The sequence below is a fragment of the Pelodiscus sinensis genome, chromosome 25, assembly GCF_049634645.1.
Source record: "Pelodiscus sinensis isolate JC-2024 chromosome 25, ASM4963464v1, whole genome shotgun sequence".
Taxonomy (NCBI): domain Eukaryota; kingdom Metazoa; phylum Chordata; order Testudines; family Trionychidae; genus Pelodiscus; species Pelodiscus sinensis.
This window is the reverse complement of record NC_134735.1, coordinates 20365614-20380881: the sequence shown is the minus strand read 5'-3', so window position 1 is coordinate 20380881 and position 15268 is coordinate 20365614. Positions and strand designations below refer to the sequence as shown.

Sequence of the window (15268 nt, the reverse complement as noted above, 5' to 3'; positions counted from 1 at the left end):
CGGGGCAAGTCCTTAGAGGGGTCACATGACACCCCTTACTTCCGGTCACCTGCCCCTCTTGACCCCGGATGTATTACCCCCAAGGGCGGGACTTCCGGTGACAGGGGACGGGCCTAATGGGGGTCACATGACATCCTTTTTAACTTCCGGTCACCTGTCCCTCTCGACCCGGATGTACTACCCTCCAGGGGCGGGACTGCCGGTGACAAGGGAGAAGGGACTTCTGGGGAGTCGGGGGGGTGGGGACTTCCGGATTCAGGGGGCGGGGCTAATGTTTGATTGATGGTAGGGCCCTTATACTACTCCCTTACCCCATGGAGAGCTAGCAGATATAGCGTTCAGTCACTGTAGCTGGCCGCATACCACCCATGTCTCGCTTCCCACCCAAGTATATGAGGTGCAAGCTGGAAACAGAAGCTGGCACAGACAGAGCACATTGTCCTCCAGCAATCCCCAGTGAAGCAATGGATGTGACAAGGTAGCAGGAGCTCTTTGTTCTATTTGTCTGTGCTTCATTCCCCGAGCACTCATCCAGGTCAGATGTCTCTTAGGACCTGAGTTGCCACCAGCTGGACAATGGGACTTGGGTCATTCTGTAGGACCTGGAGAGCTGGAATTACAGAGAATATGACTCACTTTTCATATAGTCACCTATGCCTGCAGTAGCTGGAGATTTAGTACCAGTGAGTACCAAGCTACAGAAGCTCTCTGTACAAACAAAGCTTTAGGTTCCTCCATTGGGATCCTTCCAAGCTCCAAACTGAGATGGAGGAGGGGGGAGAGGGGAGACCCTGACCCTACCAGAAACTCATCCAATTGGAAGGTGCTCCATTGACTCAATAGCTTCTGCTTTTAAGTTAGTTTACATCTCCTGACAGAAATAAATCTGATGGTGTGGAGTTTGGGGTAGCAAAAAGTGGCTCCCAGGGAGCCGATGGAGCCCAAAGAGTGGATCACACAGGTTGGGAAGAGGCATTGCCAGGATAGCCAGGAGATGCACTGACTTATATCACACTGGCTGCAGTTTCCTCCAGGTACGTCTACACCGCAAAGTTAATTCAAAATAACAGCTGTTATTTTGAATTAACTTTAATAGCATCTATACATGCAAACCGCTATTTCGAAATTAATTCGAAATAGCAGAGCGCTTAATTCAAATTTGGTAAACCTCATTCTACGAGGAGTAACACCAAATTTGAAATAGCTATTTCAAATTAAGTGCTGTGTAGACAATTAATTCAAAATAGGGGGCCTCCAGCCCTTCCCAGGGAGCCCTGGTGGCCACTCTGGGCACAACCAGGAAAACTTACTCTCCTCTCCCCCTGGCCCCAGAGCCATTAAAGGGATAGACCCTGGCCCGTGCCAGATCCAAGCCTACCAGCCAAGAGCCAGCAGTGGCCACCGGGGCCCCTGAGCCAGTAGCCACAAAACGTGAGCCAGCAAGGCACTGGCAGCCAACCCTCCACTGCTCCTCAGGAGCAATCTGCCAGCACCCAGGAGCCTGACAGGGGCTGGAGAAGGCGGGTGCCTTCCTGGTCCAGGGTGGAGATCATGGACCTTATTCAGGTTTGGGAGGGATGCCCCAGCATCCATGATCTCCGCACTAGACAGAGGAACACGGCCGCCAATGGCAGGATAGCTGCCAGCCTGGCCACCAAAGGCCACATGCGAACCCAGGAGCAGGTTTGCAGACAATCAAGTTGGTGCGGTGAGACCCCCAACCTTGGGCCCTGATCTTCCCTTCTCCTTTCTTCCCTTTGCTTCTCCCTTCCAACTTCCTCCTCCCAGGTTTCACCCTCCCCTCTCCCACCCACTCTATTCCTCTCTCCCACCTCCTTTTCCCAGTCTCCCCAGAGGTTCACCCTGTTGTTCAATAAACCCAGTTTCTATTTTTGAACATACATGTCTTTTATTTGACATCAGGAAGGGAGGCTAGGGAGGAGTAAGTAGATGGACGTGAGGGAGGAATGGGGCACGAGCCCCCGGTGGGGAGGACCGGGGTGGCTCTGAGGGCTCCTCGGGGTGGACACTCTCCTGCAGGGCCTCCTGGATCCTGACAGCCCCCCGATGGACTCCCCGGACGGTAGCCTGCAGCAAGTGCAGCTGGGCTGATGGCAACAACCCTACGAGACGCACCGGTGTGCCCAGGGGCAGCTCTGGCTCCATGTGGCCGAGTGCTGTGGTGTCCCGAGTGCAGGCACTCAGGGCACTCCAAGACAGGACTGCTTTGCTGTCCCTCATCGGGGTAGACAAGCGAGCGGGGAACCCTGAGAACTGTCTGTTCGGGGTGGGGGTAGGGTCCCGTGAAGCACGGAGCTCAGTTAGCCTGAGGCAGCAGCCCCACACACTATGTCCTAACCTGATGCCCTGCCAGCACTGGTTCCGGCCAGCCTGAACTTCGGTTCAGGGTCCACTCAGTGTGGACGCGCTATTTCAAAATAACAAAATGCTATTTTGAAATAGGTTTTGTGTATAGATGCATAATTTGAATTAGCTTATTTCAAATTAACTATTTCGAATTAAGTTAACTTGAATTAACGCTGTAGTGTAGACGTACCTCTTTCAGAGCAGACTAAAGCTGAATCTGTCCTTTGATGTGTGGCTGATGCACTTCACACCTGTGGTATCAGTTACTGCTTGCTTGTCAGCTAAATTTCTTTATAACTCACTAATGAATGGGATTTCACCTGTATTTGTTACTTACAGGTCAACAGATGTTCCATGTCCAGCCATTTCATATTCTTGGTGTCCGTATGTTCCAGGATGATGCCTAAATAAGCAGTGTAAAATAAACATCAATAAAAAACCTTCTCTTGTTAAGTGCAAGGTGATAACATTGGCCCTTTGGCTTCTATTGTGGGTCTACGGTGAGTTGTAGGCAAGAAAATACTAGAAAAGTTTAGCGTCCACACTGAAGAGAATAAGAGAAAAAAATTAAGAATGTTTACATAAAACCTCATTTGCTTTAAACAATCTATGTTCCTCTTGCCACTGCTGTCAGTTAGTGGAGATATACTAGGATAGTGTATTAATCTAGTGGTGTGAACAAAGGGCTGGGGCCAGGAATAAGTGCGTACTAAGCAAGGATCTCACATGGATAAATTAATTAGGCCACAATGCTTGCCTGGCTTGCATGGGTGTGCTAAGGAAAGGATGGCACAGGGCCAAAGGGGAGGAATCTAGTGCTTCCTGGGCAAGGCAATCAGGAACCTGCAACAGCAGGCACTGTGTGGCGGTGGCCTGCCTACCTCCCAGTGATGAAGCACCAGTAAGGAACAGTGAACAACACTGAGCTTAGGTCTATAGTTTGAGTCCACACTAACTCTGACTACTAAAAATAGAGTGCAGGTCAGATGACAGAAGCAGTCGGAGGAGCTAGCCACCTTGAGAACAGACTTTTGGGTTTGGATGGGATCATCCTTGGAATAGTTAACCCCTCCTGCTACTCCTGCCCCAGCTACTCTATTTTTAGCACACTAGTTTGATCGGAGAATAAACATACCCTACGTGACAGTGTGCCAGCCTCTGCTACTAAATGACTGCGCCATCTCAAAGCATTCAATTGCAAATTACAAATTCCTCCTAACACCACACTGGAGAAGTAGGAGAACATTAACATCTCCATTTATGCATGAGAAGTCACAGCACGGAGAGATTAATAGTAGCTCAGTGCTGCACACAGGGACTTTTTCTGTCTACCTCAAAGGGAATACCAAAAGGGACATGGCACACTTTCTCTCACCAGCTAACTTGGCTGCAGCTGCCCGGATCTCTTCCCAGCTGCTGCGGAAGTATCTGATGGTGGTTTTGTAAAAGTTCTCCAGTAGCTCAGCCTTCTCTTTGGCCTAGAGAAAATCAGGGACACATGAGCTCTCTCTGGCTAGAAATGCCCTTTGACTGCCAACACATGCCTTTACAAACCACAAGTAAACAGTCTGTGTTCCTCTTGCCACTGCTGTCAGTTATTGGACTCACTCAGACTTTTTTTTTTAATTTAAACAAGTAAATAGAAGAAAGGACAGGAGGCTGTGTAGAAGTGGGGAAAGTGGGAATCTAGGGCAGATTTACATTCCTCTCACCCTCAGTCCTGTATCCCACTCTAATAGGGTACGTCTACACTACAACGTTAATTCGAACTAACTTAGTTCGAATTACTTAATTCGAACTAAGCTAATTCAAACTAACGGATCTAGACTAAAAAACTAGTTCGAATTAGCATTTTACTAATTCGAACTAGCACGTCCACATTAAGTGGACCCTGAACCGGGCTTAAGGATGGCCGGAAGCAGTGCCGGCAGGGCATCAGAGGAGGACTTAGAGCGTGGAGATGCTGTCTCAGGCTAGCCGAGGGCTGTGCTTAAAGGGTCCCAACCCCCACCCCGGACAGACAGTTCTCAGGGGTGCCCCGCTTGCAAAGCAGTCTTGGCTTGGAGTGCCCGGAGTACCCACACTGGGCACATCACAGCACTTGGCCATCAGACCAGCTGCACTTGCCGCAGCCTGCCATCTGGGGAGATGGGGCAATTGGGGGGCTGCAGGAGAGCTTCCACCCCAAAAGCCCGCAGAGCCAGCCCAGTCCTCCCCATCGGGGGCGCGTACCCCATTCCTCCCTCAACTCCTTCCCCTTACCCTTCCCTAGCCCCTCTTCTTGATGTACAAAATAAAGGACAATTGTGTTCAAAAATGGAATCTGTCTTTATTGAACAAAACTGGGGGAGACTGGGAAAAGGGGGTGGGAGAGGGGAAGAGAGAGGGTGGCAGAGGGGAGGGCAACTAAAATGATCAGGGGTTGGGAACAGGTCTCATATGAAGAGAGGCTAAAGAGACTGGGACTGTTCAGCTTAGAAAAGAGGAGACGGAGGGGGGACAGGATAGAGGTCTCTAAAACCAGGAGTTGGGTGGAGAGGGTGCATACAGAAAAGTTCTTCATTAGTTCCCATAAAGAAGGACTAGAGGACACCAAAGGAAAGGAGTGGGTAACAGGCTTCAAACTAGTAACAGAAAGTTGTTCTTCACAAAGCACAGAGTCAACCTGTGGAACTCCTTGCTGCAGGAGGCTGTGAAGGCTACAACTAGAACAGAGTTTAAAGGGAAGTGAGATCAAGCCATGGAGGTTGGGTCCATGGAGTGGTATTAGCCAGGGGGTAGGAGAGGTGTCCCTGCCCAAAGTTTGTGGAAGGCTGGAGAGGGATGGCACGAGACAAATGGCTTGGTCACTGTCTTCGGTCCATCCCCTCCAGGGTCCCTAGGGTTGGCCGCTGTCGGCAGACAGGCTACGGGATAGATGAACCTTTGGTCTGACCCAGGATGGCCATTGTATGCTCAGGGCTCAGGGTCGTGGGGTCTCAGTGGACCACCTTGATTTTCATGCACTCCTGCTCTTGGGTGGCCAGGCTGGCAGCTCTCCTGCCCTAGCCGGCCACCTTCCTGTGCCTAGTGTGGAGATCGTGGACAAGGTCCACGATGTCCGCACTAGCCCAGGAGGGAGCCCGCCTTTTGCGGTCCCGGGCAAGCTCCCAGGAACCGCCAGCCTGGTCCCGGGAAGAGGGGGAGGGCTGGGGGGCATCGGGTGGGTGGCTCGATCCGCACCAGGTGCAGGGTCTGCTGGCTGGGTGCTGGCAGGCTTGCACCTGGCACGGGCACCGTAGCCATCCCGTGCCCCTTTAAGGGGTCCGGGGCCGGGAGGGGGGCATAGAGTTTCCCTGGTGTTGGCCAGAGTGGCCACCAGGGAAACCTGGGGAGGGCTAGCCTCCCACTAGTTCGCATTAAGAGGCTACACAGCCCTTAATTCGAACTAGTAAATTTGAACTAGGCTTAATCCTCGTGGAATGAGGATTACCTAGTTCGAACTAAGCGCTCCGCTAGTTCGAATTAAATTCAAACTAACGGAGCGCTAGTGTAGCGCCTATGAAAGTTAGTTCGAACTAACGTCCGTTAGTTCAAACTAACTTTGTAGCGTAGACATACCCATAGATACTTACATTGCCCATCACACATTCCCCCTGCTTCTACATCACAAGCCTATGCTGTCAATAATCTCATATAATTCTATAGGTCACTCACAAGGTGTCTGCAGATATCCATCTGGAGCTCCTCAGGGTTCAGCTCGGTTCTGCAACTAAGATGCTCATTAAGTATAGTTTGGAGCCTCTTCAGTCCCAAAAATGGGGCACAGAGATGAAATGTAGCTCTGCACTCCTGAAAAAGAGGGTTGCACCATTGAATTGTTCCATAACACGTATTGTGCTCATTCAAATGGAACTCATGTCCTTGACTGCTCATCTACCCCAAGAATAAAAGGGATTCCCCTGAAGTAATAGACAGAAAATATGCCAGCATGACTTTAATAGGGGGAAAGGGATTCTACTTCTGGAGTATTGCATCCAATTCTGGGCACCCCATTACTTAAAACATGTTGATACATTGGAGAAAGTCCAACGGAGGGCAACAAAAATGATTAGGAGGCTGGAACACATGATTTACAAGGAGAGGCTGAGGGATTTGGGATTATTTAGTCTTCAGAAGAGAAGAGTGAGGGGAGCTTTGATAGAAGGCTTTAACTACCTGAAGGGGGATTTCAAAGAGGATGGAGAGAGGCTGTTCTCAGTGGTACTAGATGACTGAATGAGGAGCAATGGTCTCAAGTTACAGTGGGGGAGGTCTAGGTTGGATATTCGGAAAAACTATTTTACTAGGAAGGTGGTGAAGCACTGGAATGGGTTACCTAGGGAGGCAACGGAACCTCTAAATCTAGAGTTTTCAAGTCCTAGCTTGACAAAGCCCTGGCTGGGATTGTTTAGTTGTGGCTGGTCCTGTTTTGGGCAGGAGGTTGGACTCAGTGACCTCCTGAGGTCTCCTCCAAACCTATGGTTCTATGATTTTATAATACTGAAAACTGGAGATAGCAGCAATGTTTTTTCAGAACAGATGTAGCTATGAAAGCTGCTTCACTAGGCATAGCTGTGATCTTTCCTCTGTTGTGGGGAGGCAGGAACGTGGGGTGCAGAGATAGGCAGGAATGAACTCTTGGGATCAGACCCATGACCTATCCTGAACTCCAGTGAGACAACCCTGGCTGCTAAGGACCAGCCTGTCTGGGATTGACTCAAAAGGAGGGCAATGAACTGAGGGAAGAATTTAGGTCTCCACTGCAGGAAGGAATAGCAGAGCTCCCCTGGCAACAGGAGGAAGATTCTTTTTGCTTAGTATTTAAGTCACTGTCATTCTTACCATTGAAACTTCAGGGCTTGGATCTTGCAGGTGCAGCAGAAGCGTGACCCAGCTCTGTCTAACCTGCTTGGCAAAATAGTCCTTCCATTTTCTCTTTGCAGAGCCGGCCAGGATACCAAACAGGACAAAGGCCAATGCACGAAGAGTGTTGTCCTTCTATAGCCAAGAAAGCCACACAGGTTGGTAACGAAGAGATAACCACATCATGTATCTAGCACAGCTGTCTCTTCTACATTAGAGTAGAGTGATTCCAACTACAGAAGTTTAGAAGAACTGGAATTAATCACGTTTGGGCCAAATGTGTTGATTCTTCAAAATACTTTGAAGACAGTTCAATTTTGACAAAATTCTTCCAGAAGCCAAGTAGGGGTACTTGGTCAGCTTCTTGGTGACCCATCTAGCAGGCTAACTGAGATCATGGGCTTCCTGGCCCTCACCTTCAGAACAGCCTGTCTGGCAGGCTGACAAGGAGCCAGGAAATGTGCACCCTGGCACCTCTAATTCCCAGTGTTTCCAGGTTCCCTGTCTCCAGCATAGTCTGCCAGTAGACTGCCCTCAGGCAAGGCTCCCAGTAGAGCTGGGTTGAGAATAGTATTACTGTTTCACAAAGAGATTTGAAATTTGGGCTGGGGGGTGTGTCCCCCAAATAGGAACAAAACCAAAATTTGAAATCTCAAACTTCTCTGCAAAATGGAATAATTTCAACCAGGTGACATAAAAATCGTATGGAGCAGGCCCAAAACAGTCTATTACACCCTGTATGCCCATTTTCCTTGTTATGCAGCTACCTAATCTAGTATTCATACTTCCTTTGCCATTCTCATTGGAAATAAAGATGAACAGAAGGGTGAGACTGAAGGAGCAGGGATGGCATCCTCATTTTCTTAATTCTCTGCTCCGCCATAAAACACATCTCTTCCCTAAGGCCTAAAATCACTTCATTCTGACATGAACAATGCCCAGTGAGGACACATCATGCATTGTAAATGGAGCCTCATCAATGTCAGCTGAACTGGGGTTGAAGGCTTCTGTTCACGTACATTATCGAAGTACTTCCGGATCTCTATGGTGAGGTCTCTGAAGGAAGAACCTATGTCCTTCCCTTTCAGCTCCTTCAGGACTTTGGCCAGTGCCTTCATGCATTCGACAATGATTTCAAAACTGAAAGTCTCTTCTAAAGTCCTGATCAGTGTCTCCAGAAGAAACTTCTTGTACTTTTTCACCTGTTCAGACATATGACATTAAAAAACACTTTCCACTAACCACATTTCTAATATGTTTTTTTAGCAATTATGAAGCAGTGGGAATTTCATCTGCCCCCTAGTGACCTATAGCTATATTTTACATCAGGTACTAGCTACAATAAGCCAAACTCTGTGCCATATTACACCTATGTAATCCTATTAGATTTCTAATTACTTAGATTTGAAGGCCAAAAGGGACCATTGTGACCTCCTTCACAACACAGAACCTCCCCAAAATAATGTCTGTTTGACTAGAGTACCTCTTTTAGAAAAACAGCCCATCTTGTTTTTAAAGTTGCTACTGATAGAGAACCCACCACAACCCTTGGTAAATGGTTCCAATGATTAAAATTACCATTAAAATGTATGCCTTACTAGCAGTCTGAATTAGTTTAGCTTCATTCCTCCCGCCCCCCCCCATTGAATCTAAAGGCACATTTTCTAGCCCTTTGAAAATTCTTGTGACTCTTCTCCAATTTATCAGCATCCTTCTTGAATTGCAGGCATGATCCTGACATAGTATTCTAACAGTTCTCACACCAGTGCCATAAGCAGAGGTAAAATAACTTCTTTATTCTTATTCAGAATCCCTCTGTCTATGCCTCCGAGGATCACCTCAGCTCTTTTGGTCACAGCTTTGTACTGGGCGCTTACGTTCAGCTGATTATCTATCATGATTTGAGTTTTTTAGTGTCTCTGTTTCCTGGAATAGAATCTCTCTCATCTTGGAAGTATGGCCTACACTCTTCATTCCTAGGAGTATACATTTACATATGATCATATTAAGTACATATTGTTTCCTTATGCCCAGCTTACCAAGGGAACCAACCTGCTGTGTATTGACTGCAAAGAGGTTCCAGGGGTATGAGAGAGCAGAAGTTGGCCTAGTGCATTGTGCATGGCCTCTGTAAATCCTGAGCAATTGTTTCCTTTAGTTTCTCTAGTTATGCTGCATTGTATTCAGTATTCTATCTTACCTTCTCAGGTGCCCCATAGACTACATTTCCCAGGCCTCTTACAGCCATTCGACGGACAATCCAGTTATTGTCCTCTAACCTTTCTTCTAAGATGTGTAAGACAGACTTAATCAACCTCTTCTCCCTGAGTATGGGATCAGTCATTAGCTGAAAGAAAATCAACATGTCCATTAGCTCTAATATGTTCATTAAGATAGCGAATATAATTTGAGGAGACACGTAATACACTGTAATTTATTATTCTATACGAATGAGTACTGTGTTAAAAACATGGATTTTTCCTTTTAGGCACTATAATGGGTGATTGCTCATCCCTTGAGAGCCTCTCAGTGACTGCATTTGATACCACAGTCCTTTTCTCGCCCAGGTGCATCCTGCCAGTCGATCTTAGTGAGTCTTCCATGGCTCAGCCCTCTGGCCAAGTCCCAAAGTCCAAACAAATGCCTTTTAGGTCCTGTTGCCCTCACTAGGGTCTTCAGCCCCAACTCTGGACCCTTTATATTCTGTTCTTTGTTCAACCTCTCCATAAGCCCTGTCCCCTTGGGTGTGTCTAGACTACATGCCTCCTTCGACGGAGGCATGTAGATTAGCCAGATCGGAAGAGGGAAATGAAGCCGCGATTAAAATAATCGCGGCTTCATTTAAATTTAAATGGCTGCCCCGATCTGCCGATCAGCTGTTTGTCGGCAGATCGGGGGAGTCTGGACGCGATGCCCCGACAAAGAAGCCTTTCTTCATCGACACAGGTAAGCCTCGTGAAACCAGGCTTACCTGTGTCGATGAAGAAAGGCTTCTTTGTCGGGGCATCGCGTCCAGACTCCCCCGATCTGCCGACAAACAGCTGATCGGCAGATCGGGGCAGCCATTTAAATTTAAATGAAGCCGCGATTATTTTAATCGCAGCTTCATTTCCCTCTTCCGATGTGGCTAATCTACATGCCTCCGTCGAAGGAGGCATGTAGTCTAGACACACCCCTTCATCGGGTTTATGCCACTGGGGAACCTGGGCCTGCCCACTACTCTTGGTTCCAACCTAGAAATAGCAGCGAGTCATTGCTTCATTTCAGTTTATTGCTACTTTTTCCTTGGGTTCTTCCTATGGGGCCACTTTCAGTTTCTCCCTCAAATTATATGTTTAAGGCTCGTAAGGACTCTCTCTCTGCAAATTCAGCTTCAGAAAATGCTGCCTGAAATAAACCCCTGTGAATTGGTTTGGCCAGAGAATAGCATCCTTTCTTGGCCCTCCACTTCCTGAAAGAAACTGACCTAATAAAGCCCTGTAGCTCCATATATCTGAGCCAGCTGGGCTCTGATTGGCAGCTTTCATGAGGCCTCTCTAGGCAGACCTTGAAAACCCACGTTTGTGACTCCTTTCCTAGGTGGGGTGTAGAAAGATTTTGGGGCACAAACAGATTCCTAGAACCACCAGATGAGCCTCTAAAATAGCGACTTAGCGTAAATGTGAAATATGACACAGACGTTATAGCAAGGCTGTGGAGAGGGAGGATGCTCCAGTAGTTAGCAGCCTAGGACTTAGGAGGTTCCAGTTCAATTTCCTGCACCCTCAAAGATGTTGGGCAAGTCTCTTAGGCCTTCTGTGCATCAGTTTCCTCTTTGCAAAATGGGACTAATAGTGTTTCCCTGCCTCACAGGGGTATTGTAGGGATACATACTTTTAAAGAGTTTTGAGGCACTCAGATACTACATTATCATTTTGAAGTACTCAGATAATACAAGTTTCTAAAAGGATGTTTTAAGGAAGATGGAGAAAAATTGTTCTCCTTGGCCTCTAAGGATAGGATAAGAAGCAATGAGCTTAAATTACATCAAGGGAGGTTTAGGTTGGACAGCAGGAAAAACGTCCTGCCTGTCAGGGTGGTTAAACCCTGCAATAAATTGCCTCAGGAGGTTGTGGAATCTGCATCACTAGAAATATTTAAGAGCAGGTTAGACAAACACCTGTCAGGGATGATCTAGACTGTGCTTGGTCCTGCCGTGATGGCTGGGGATGGGACTCGAAGACCTCTCAAGATCCCTTCCAGTTCGAATGTTCTATGAATCTATTATTCTACATTAATGAGAATCTAAGATAGATGTTAATGTATTTGTATGTTGCTTATTTTATAGTATTAGGACACTAGATTCATTTAGAAGATTTGCTGAGCTAGACCAAAATCAGGAGCTGTTGGTTAGTATTAGCCCTAGGAATTGTCAGAAAAGGTCTAGTAACTCAAATTCTATGGCTACATCTACATTGGCATGATTTTGCGCAAAAGCAGCTGCCTGTCTACACTGGCGGGGAGTTCTTGCGCAAGAACACTGACATTCTAATGTCTAAAATCAGTGCTTCTTGCGCAAAAACTATGATGCTCCCGCTCAGGAAAAAGCCCTCCTGTGCAACTGTTCTTGCGCAAGAGGCCAGTGTAGACAGGCCACATTAATTTCTTGTGCAAGAAAGCCCAATGGCTTTCTTGCGCAAGAGAGCGTCTACACTGGCACGGATGATTTTGCACAAAAGCGCCTCTTAGCGCAACAGCACATGCCAGTGTAGACGCTCTCTTGCGCAAATATTCTAACGCAAAAACTCTCGCGTTAAAAGTATGGGTATGTCTACACTACAAAGTTAATTCGAACTAACAGCCGTTAGTTCGAATTAACTTTAATAGCGGCTATACATACAAACTGCTAGTTCGAATTTAAATCGAACTAGCGGAGCGCTTAATTTGAACTAGGTAAACCTCATTCTACGAGGAGTAACGCCTCGTTCGAATTAAGTAGTTCAAATTAAGGGCTGTGTAGCCACTTAATTCGAACTAGTTGGAGGCTAACCCTAATCAGGTTGCCCTGATGGCCACTCTGGGCCAAACCAGGGAAACTTTTCTGCCCCTCTCCCAGCCCCAGAGCCCTTAAAGGGGCACGGTTTGGCTACAGTGCCTGTGCCAGTGGCAAGCCTGCCAGCACCCAGCCAGCAGACCCTGCACCTGGCATGGCATGAGCCAGCCACCCGCTGCCACCCAGCCCTCCGCCTCTTCCCAGGACCAGGTTGGCGGCTCCTAGGAGCCTGCCCAGGGCCACAAGAGGCAGGCGCCCGCGTGGTCTAGTGCGGAGATCGTGGACATTATCGAGGTTTGGGGGGGGAGGCCTCCAGCGTCCACGACCTCCACACTAGGCACAGGAATGCAGCCGTCTAGGGCAGGATAGCTGCCAGCCTGGCCACCAAAGGCCACATCCAAATCCAGGAGCAGGTTTGCATGAAAATCAAGTTGTTCCAGTGAGACCCCCGACCCTGAGCCCTGCGCTTAGAACATAAGAACATAAGAATGGCCGTACTGGGTCAGACCAAAGGTCCATCTAGTCCAGTAGCCTGTCTGCCGACAGCGGCCAACACCAGGTACCCCAGAGGGGATGGACCGAAGACAATGACCAAGCGATTTGTCTCGTGCCATCCATCTTCAGCCTTCCACAAACAGAGGCCAGGGTCACCATTCCTACCCCCTGGCTAATAGCACTCCACGGACCCAACCTCCATGAATTTATCTAACTTCTCTTTAAACTCTGTTATAGTTCTAGGCTTCACATCCTCCAGTGGCAAGGAGTTCCACAGGTTGACTATAAGAAGAACTTTGTGTGAAGAAGAACTTTCTTTTATTAGTTTTAAACCTGATGTCCATTCATTTCATTTGGTGTCCTCTAGTCCTTATATTATGGGAACTAATGAAGAACTTTTCTTTATGCACCCTCTCCATACCACTCATGATTTTATAGACCTCTATCATATCCCCCCTCAGTCTCCTCTTTTCTAAGCTGAAAAGTCCCAGTCTCTTTAGCCTCTCTTCATATGGGACCTGTTCCAAACCCCTAATCATTGTACTTGCCCTTTTCTGAACCCTTTCCAAGGCCATATCTTTTTTGAGGTGAGAAGACCACATCTGTACACAGTTCTGAAGATATGGCGTACCATAGGTTTATACTTCCCCTCCTCCTTCTTCCCCTGGCTTCCCCCTTCCAGCTCCCTCCTCCCAGGTTTCCACCTCCCCTCTCCCACCCTCTTTCTTCCCCTCTCCCACCTCCTTTTCCCAGTCCCCCAGAGGTTAACTCACCCCCCCCACCCCCAGTTTTGTTAAATAAAGAGAGTTTCTATTTTTGAACACGTGTCCTTTATTTTTTACATCAGGAAGAGGGGGCTCGGGAAGGGTAAGTGGAAGGAGGTGAGGGAGGAATGGGGCACGAGCCCCCGATGGGGAGGACTGGGGTGGCTCTGCGGGCTCCTCGGGGTGGAAGCTTTCCTGTAGGGCCTCCTGGATCCTGACAGCCCCCTGATTGACCTCCCCCAGATGGCAGCCTGCGGCAAGTGCAGCTGGGCTGATGGTCGAGTGCTGTAATGTGCCGAGTGTGGGCATTCAGGGCACTCCAAGACAGGACTGCTTTGCTGTCCCCATCGAGTTAGACAAGCAAGCGGGGAATCCTGAGAACTGTCTGTCTGGGGTGGGGGTCGGGTCCTTTTAAGCACAGCCCTCGGCTAGCCTGAGGAAGCAGCTCCACACCTTAAGTCCTAACCTGATGCCCTGATGGCACTGGTTCTGGCCAGCCTTGACTTCGGTTCAGGGTCCACTCAATGTGGACATGCTATTTCGAATTAGCAAAATGCTAATTCGAATTAGTTTTTAGGTCTAGATGCACTCATTTGAATTAGCTTATTTCGAATTAACTAATTCGAATTAAGTTAAATTGAATTAGTGCTGTAGGTTAGACATACCTTATTTGCGCAAAATCTTGCCAATGTAGACGTAGCCTATCTATATCTTTCTCACTCTCTCTTAACCAGCAACTAGAATAGGCAGCTAGGCCAGGCTAGTATAGACCCCAAAAATAACAAAGAGAAAATGATTAAGAAAGGTGTAATGAAGTTCCTTGTGAGATTTCCTTACAAAGGACACATTCTACTATCTAAAATGAATTCCTATGAAGTGAACTGTACAACTCCTCAGAGAAAGGTAAACAACAGATAACAGCCTAATGGTGGAACTGCTCATACCTGAGCAAAGAAAGCTGTGCTGGTGACTCGCTGATTTTCTGATGGGGAATTTACCCAGGGGAGGAGGCTCTGTATGATCTCCACTGTTATTAGTCCAGATCTTTGCAGAACACTGGAAGACAAAAGGAACCACTTATGGGGCAGACTGTGCACTTCAAAAGCTTAGCTGCTATGACCATACAACTCTAAAACCTACGCATGGAAGCTCTGTGTTTCTCACCCAGGACACCCCGCACAAAGCTATACCTGAAAGTTCCCTGTCAGTCACTCTATTTGTTGCCGATCCCTGAGGATGAAATGCTGTCTCCTAGATCTCTTACCTCACCAGCAAACACACCCCCTCGTGGTGAGTCTGCGGATTTTCAAGAAGCATCCAAGTTCTCTGCTTCCAGAGTGTTCTTATCAGCTTCTCATTCACAGCCTTGAGAAGCACAGCCTCTAATGCTTCAATAGAAAGCCTGGGGGAAAAGAGGCACAGAACTGTAGTAACCAATAGAAAGGCACAGCCTAAGCAGTCAGGAAACCCCAGTTACTTGTCAGGGCTGTTGTTCATTGACAGTTCATCCATTGACAGTGTCCTGGGGACCACTGTTTTTGGAAGGACTTAATTCCAGGAGGTATTTCAGTCTCATACATCTCATATTACTAGTGTTGCTATGGACAACATTTTGCAGTCACTTTCTCCTATCTGCAAGGTGTATGGGCACTAGCACAGTACAGTAATATGGAAAAAATTCACAATCAGACCCCAAAAGCTGGGACACAGAGAGATTAGTGATCAC

At 47.8% G+C, this 15268-nt stretch overlaps 1 protein-coding gene across 1 annotated transcript; it reads right to left on the bottom strand.

Annotated features, from left to right (window-relative positions):
* Positions 1-235: 235 nt before the first annotated feature.
* Positions 236-14931, bottom strand: LOC142819944 (protein maestro-like). Its single transcript, XM_075908934.1, has 9 exons — positions 14807-14931; positions 14487-14598; positions 9452-9598; positions 8271-8453; positions 7231-7386; positions 6064-6198; positions 3743-3845; positions 2705-2770; positions 236-610 (listed from the first exon to the last, which is right to left on the bottom strand). Exons 1-9 carry the CDS (start codon positions 14857-14859, stop codon positions 537-539), a joined length of 1029 nt encoding a protein of 342 aa, XP_075765049.1. The 5' UTR covers positions 14860-14931; the 3' UTR covers positions 236-536.
* Between the last annotated feature and the right edge of the window lie 337 nt (positions 14932-15268).

Excerpts from the sequence above, each read along its gene's own strand:
- LOC142819944 (XM_075908934.1), bottom strand. The coding sequence starts at position 14,859 with ATGCTTCTTGAAAATCCGCAGACTCACCACGAGGGGGTGTGTTTGCTG. Across the intron at positions 2,771-3,742 it reads AGCTGCAGCCAAGTTAGCTG|GCATCATCCTGGAACATACG; the intron begins GTGAGAGAAAGT and ends CTGCTTATTTAG. Across the intron at positions 611-2,704 it reads CATGGAACATCTGTTGACCT|CTCTCCAGGTCCTACAGAAT; the intron begins GTAAGTAACAAA and ends CTGTAATTCCAG.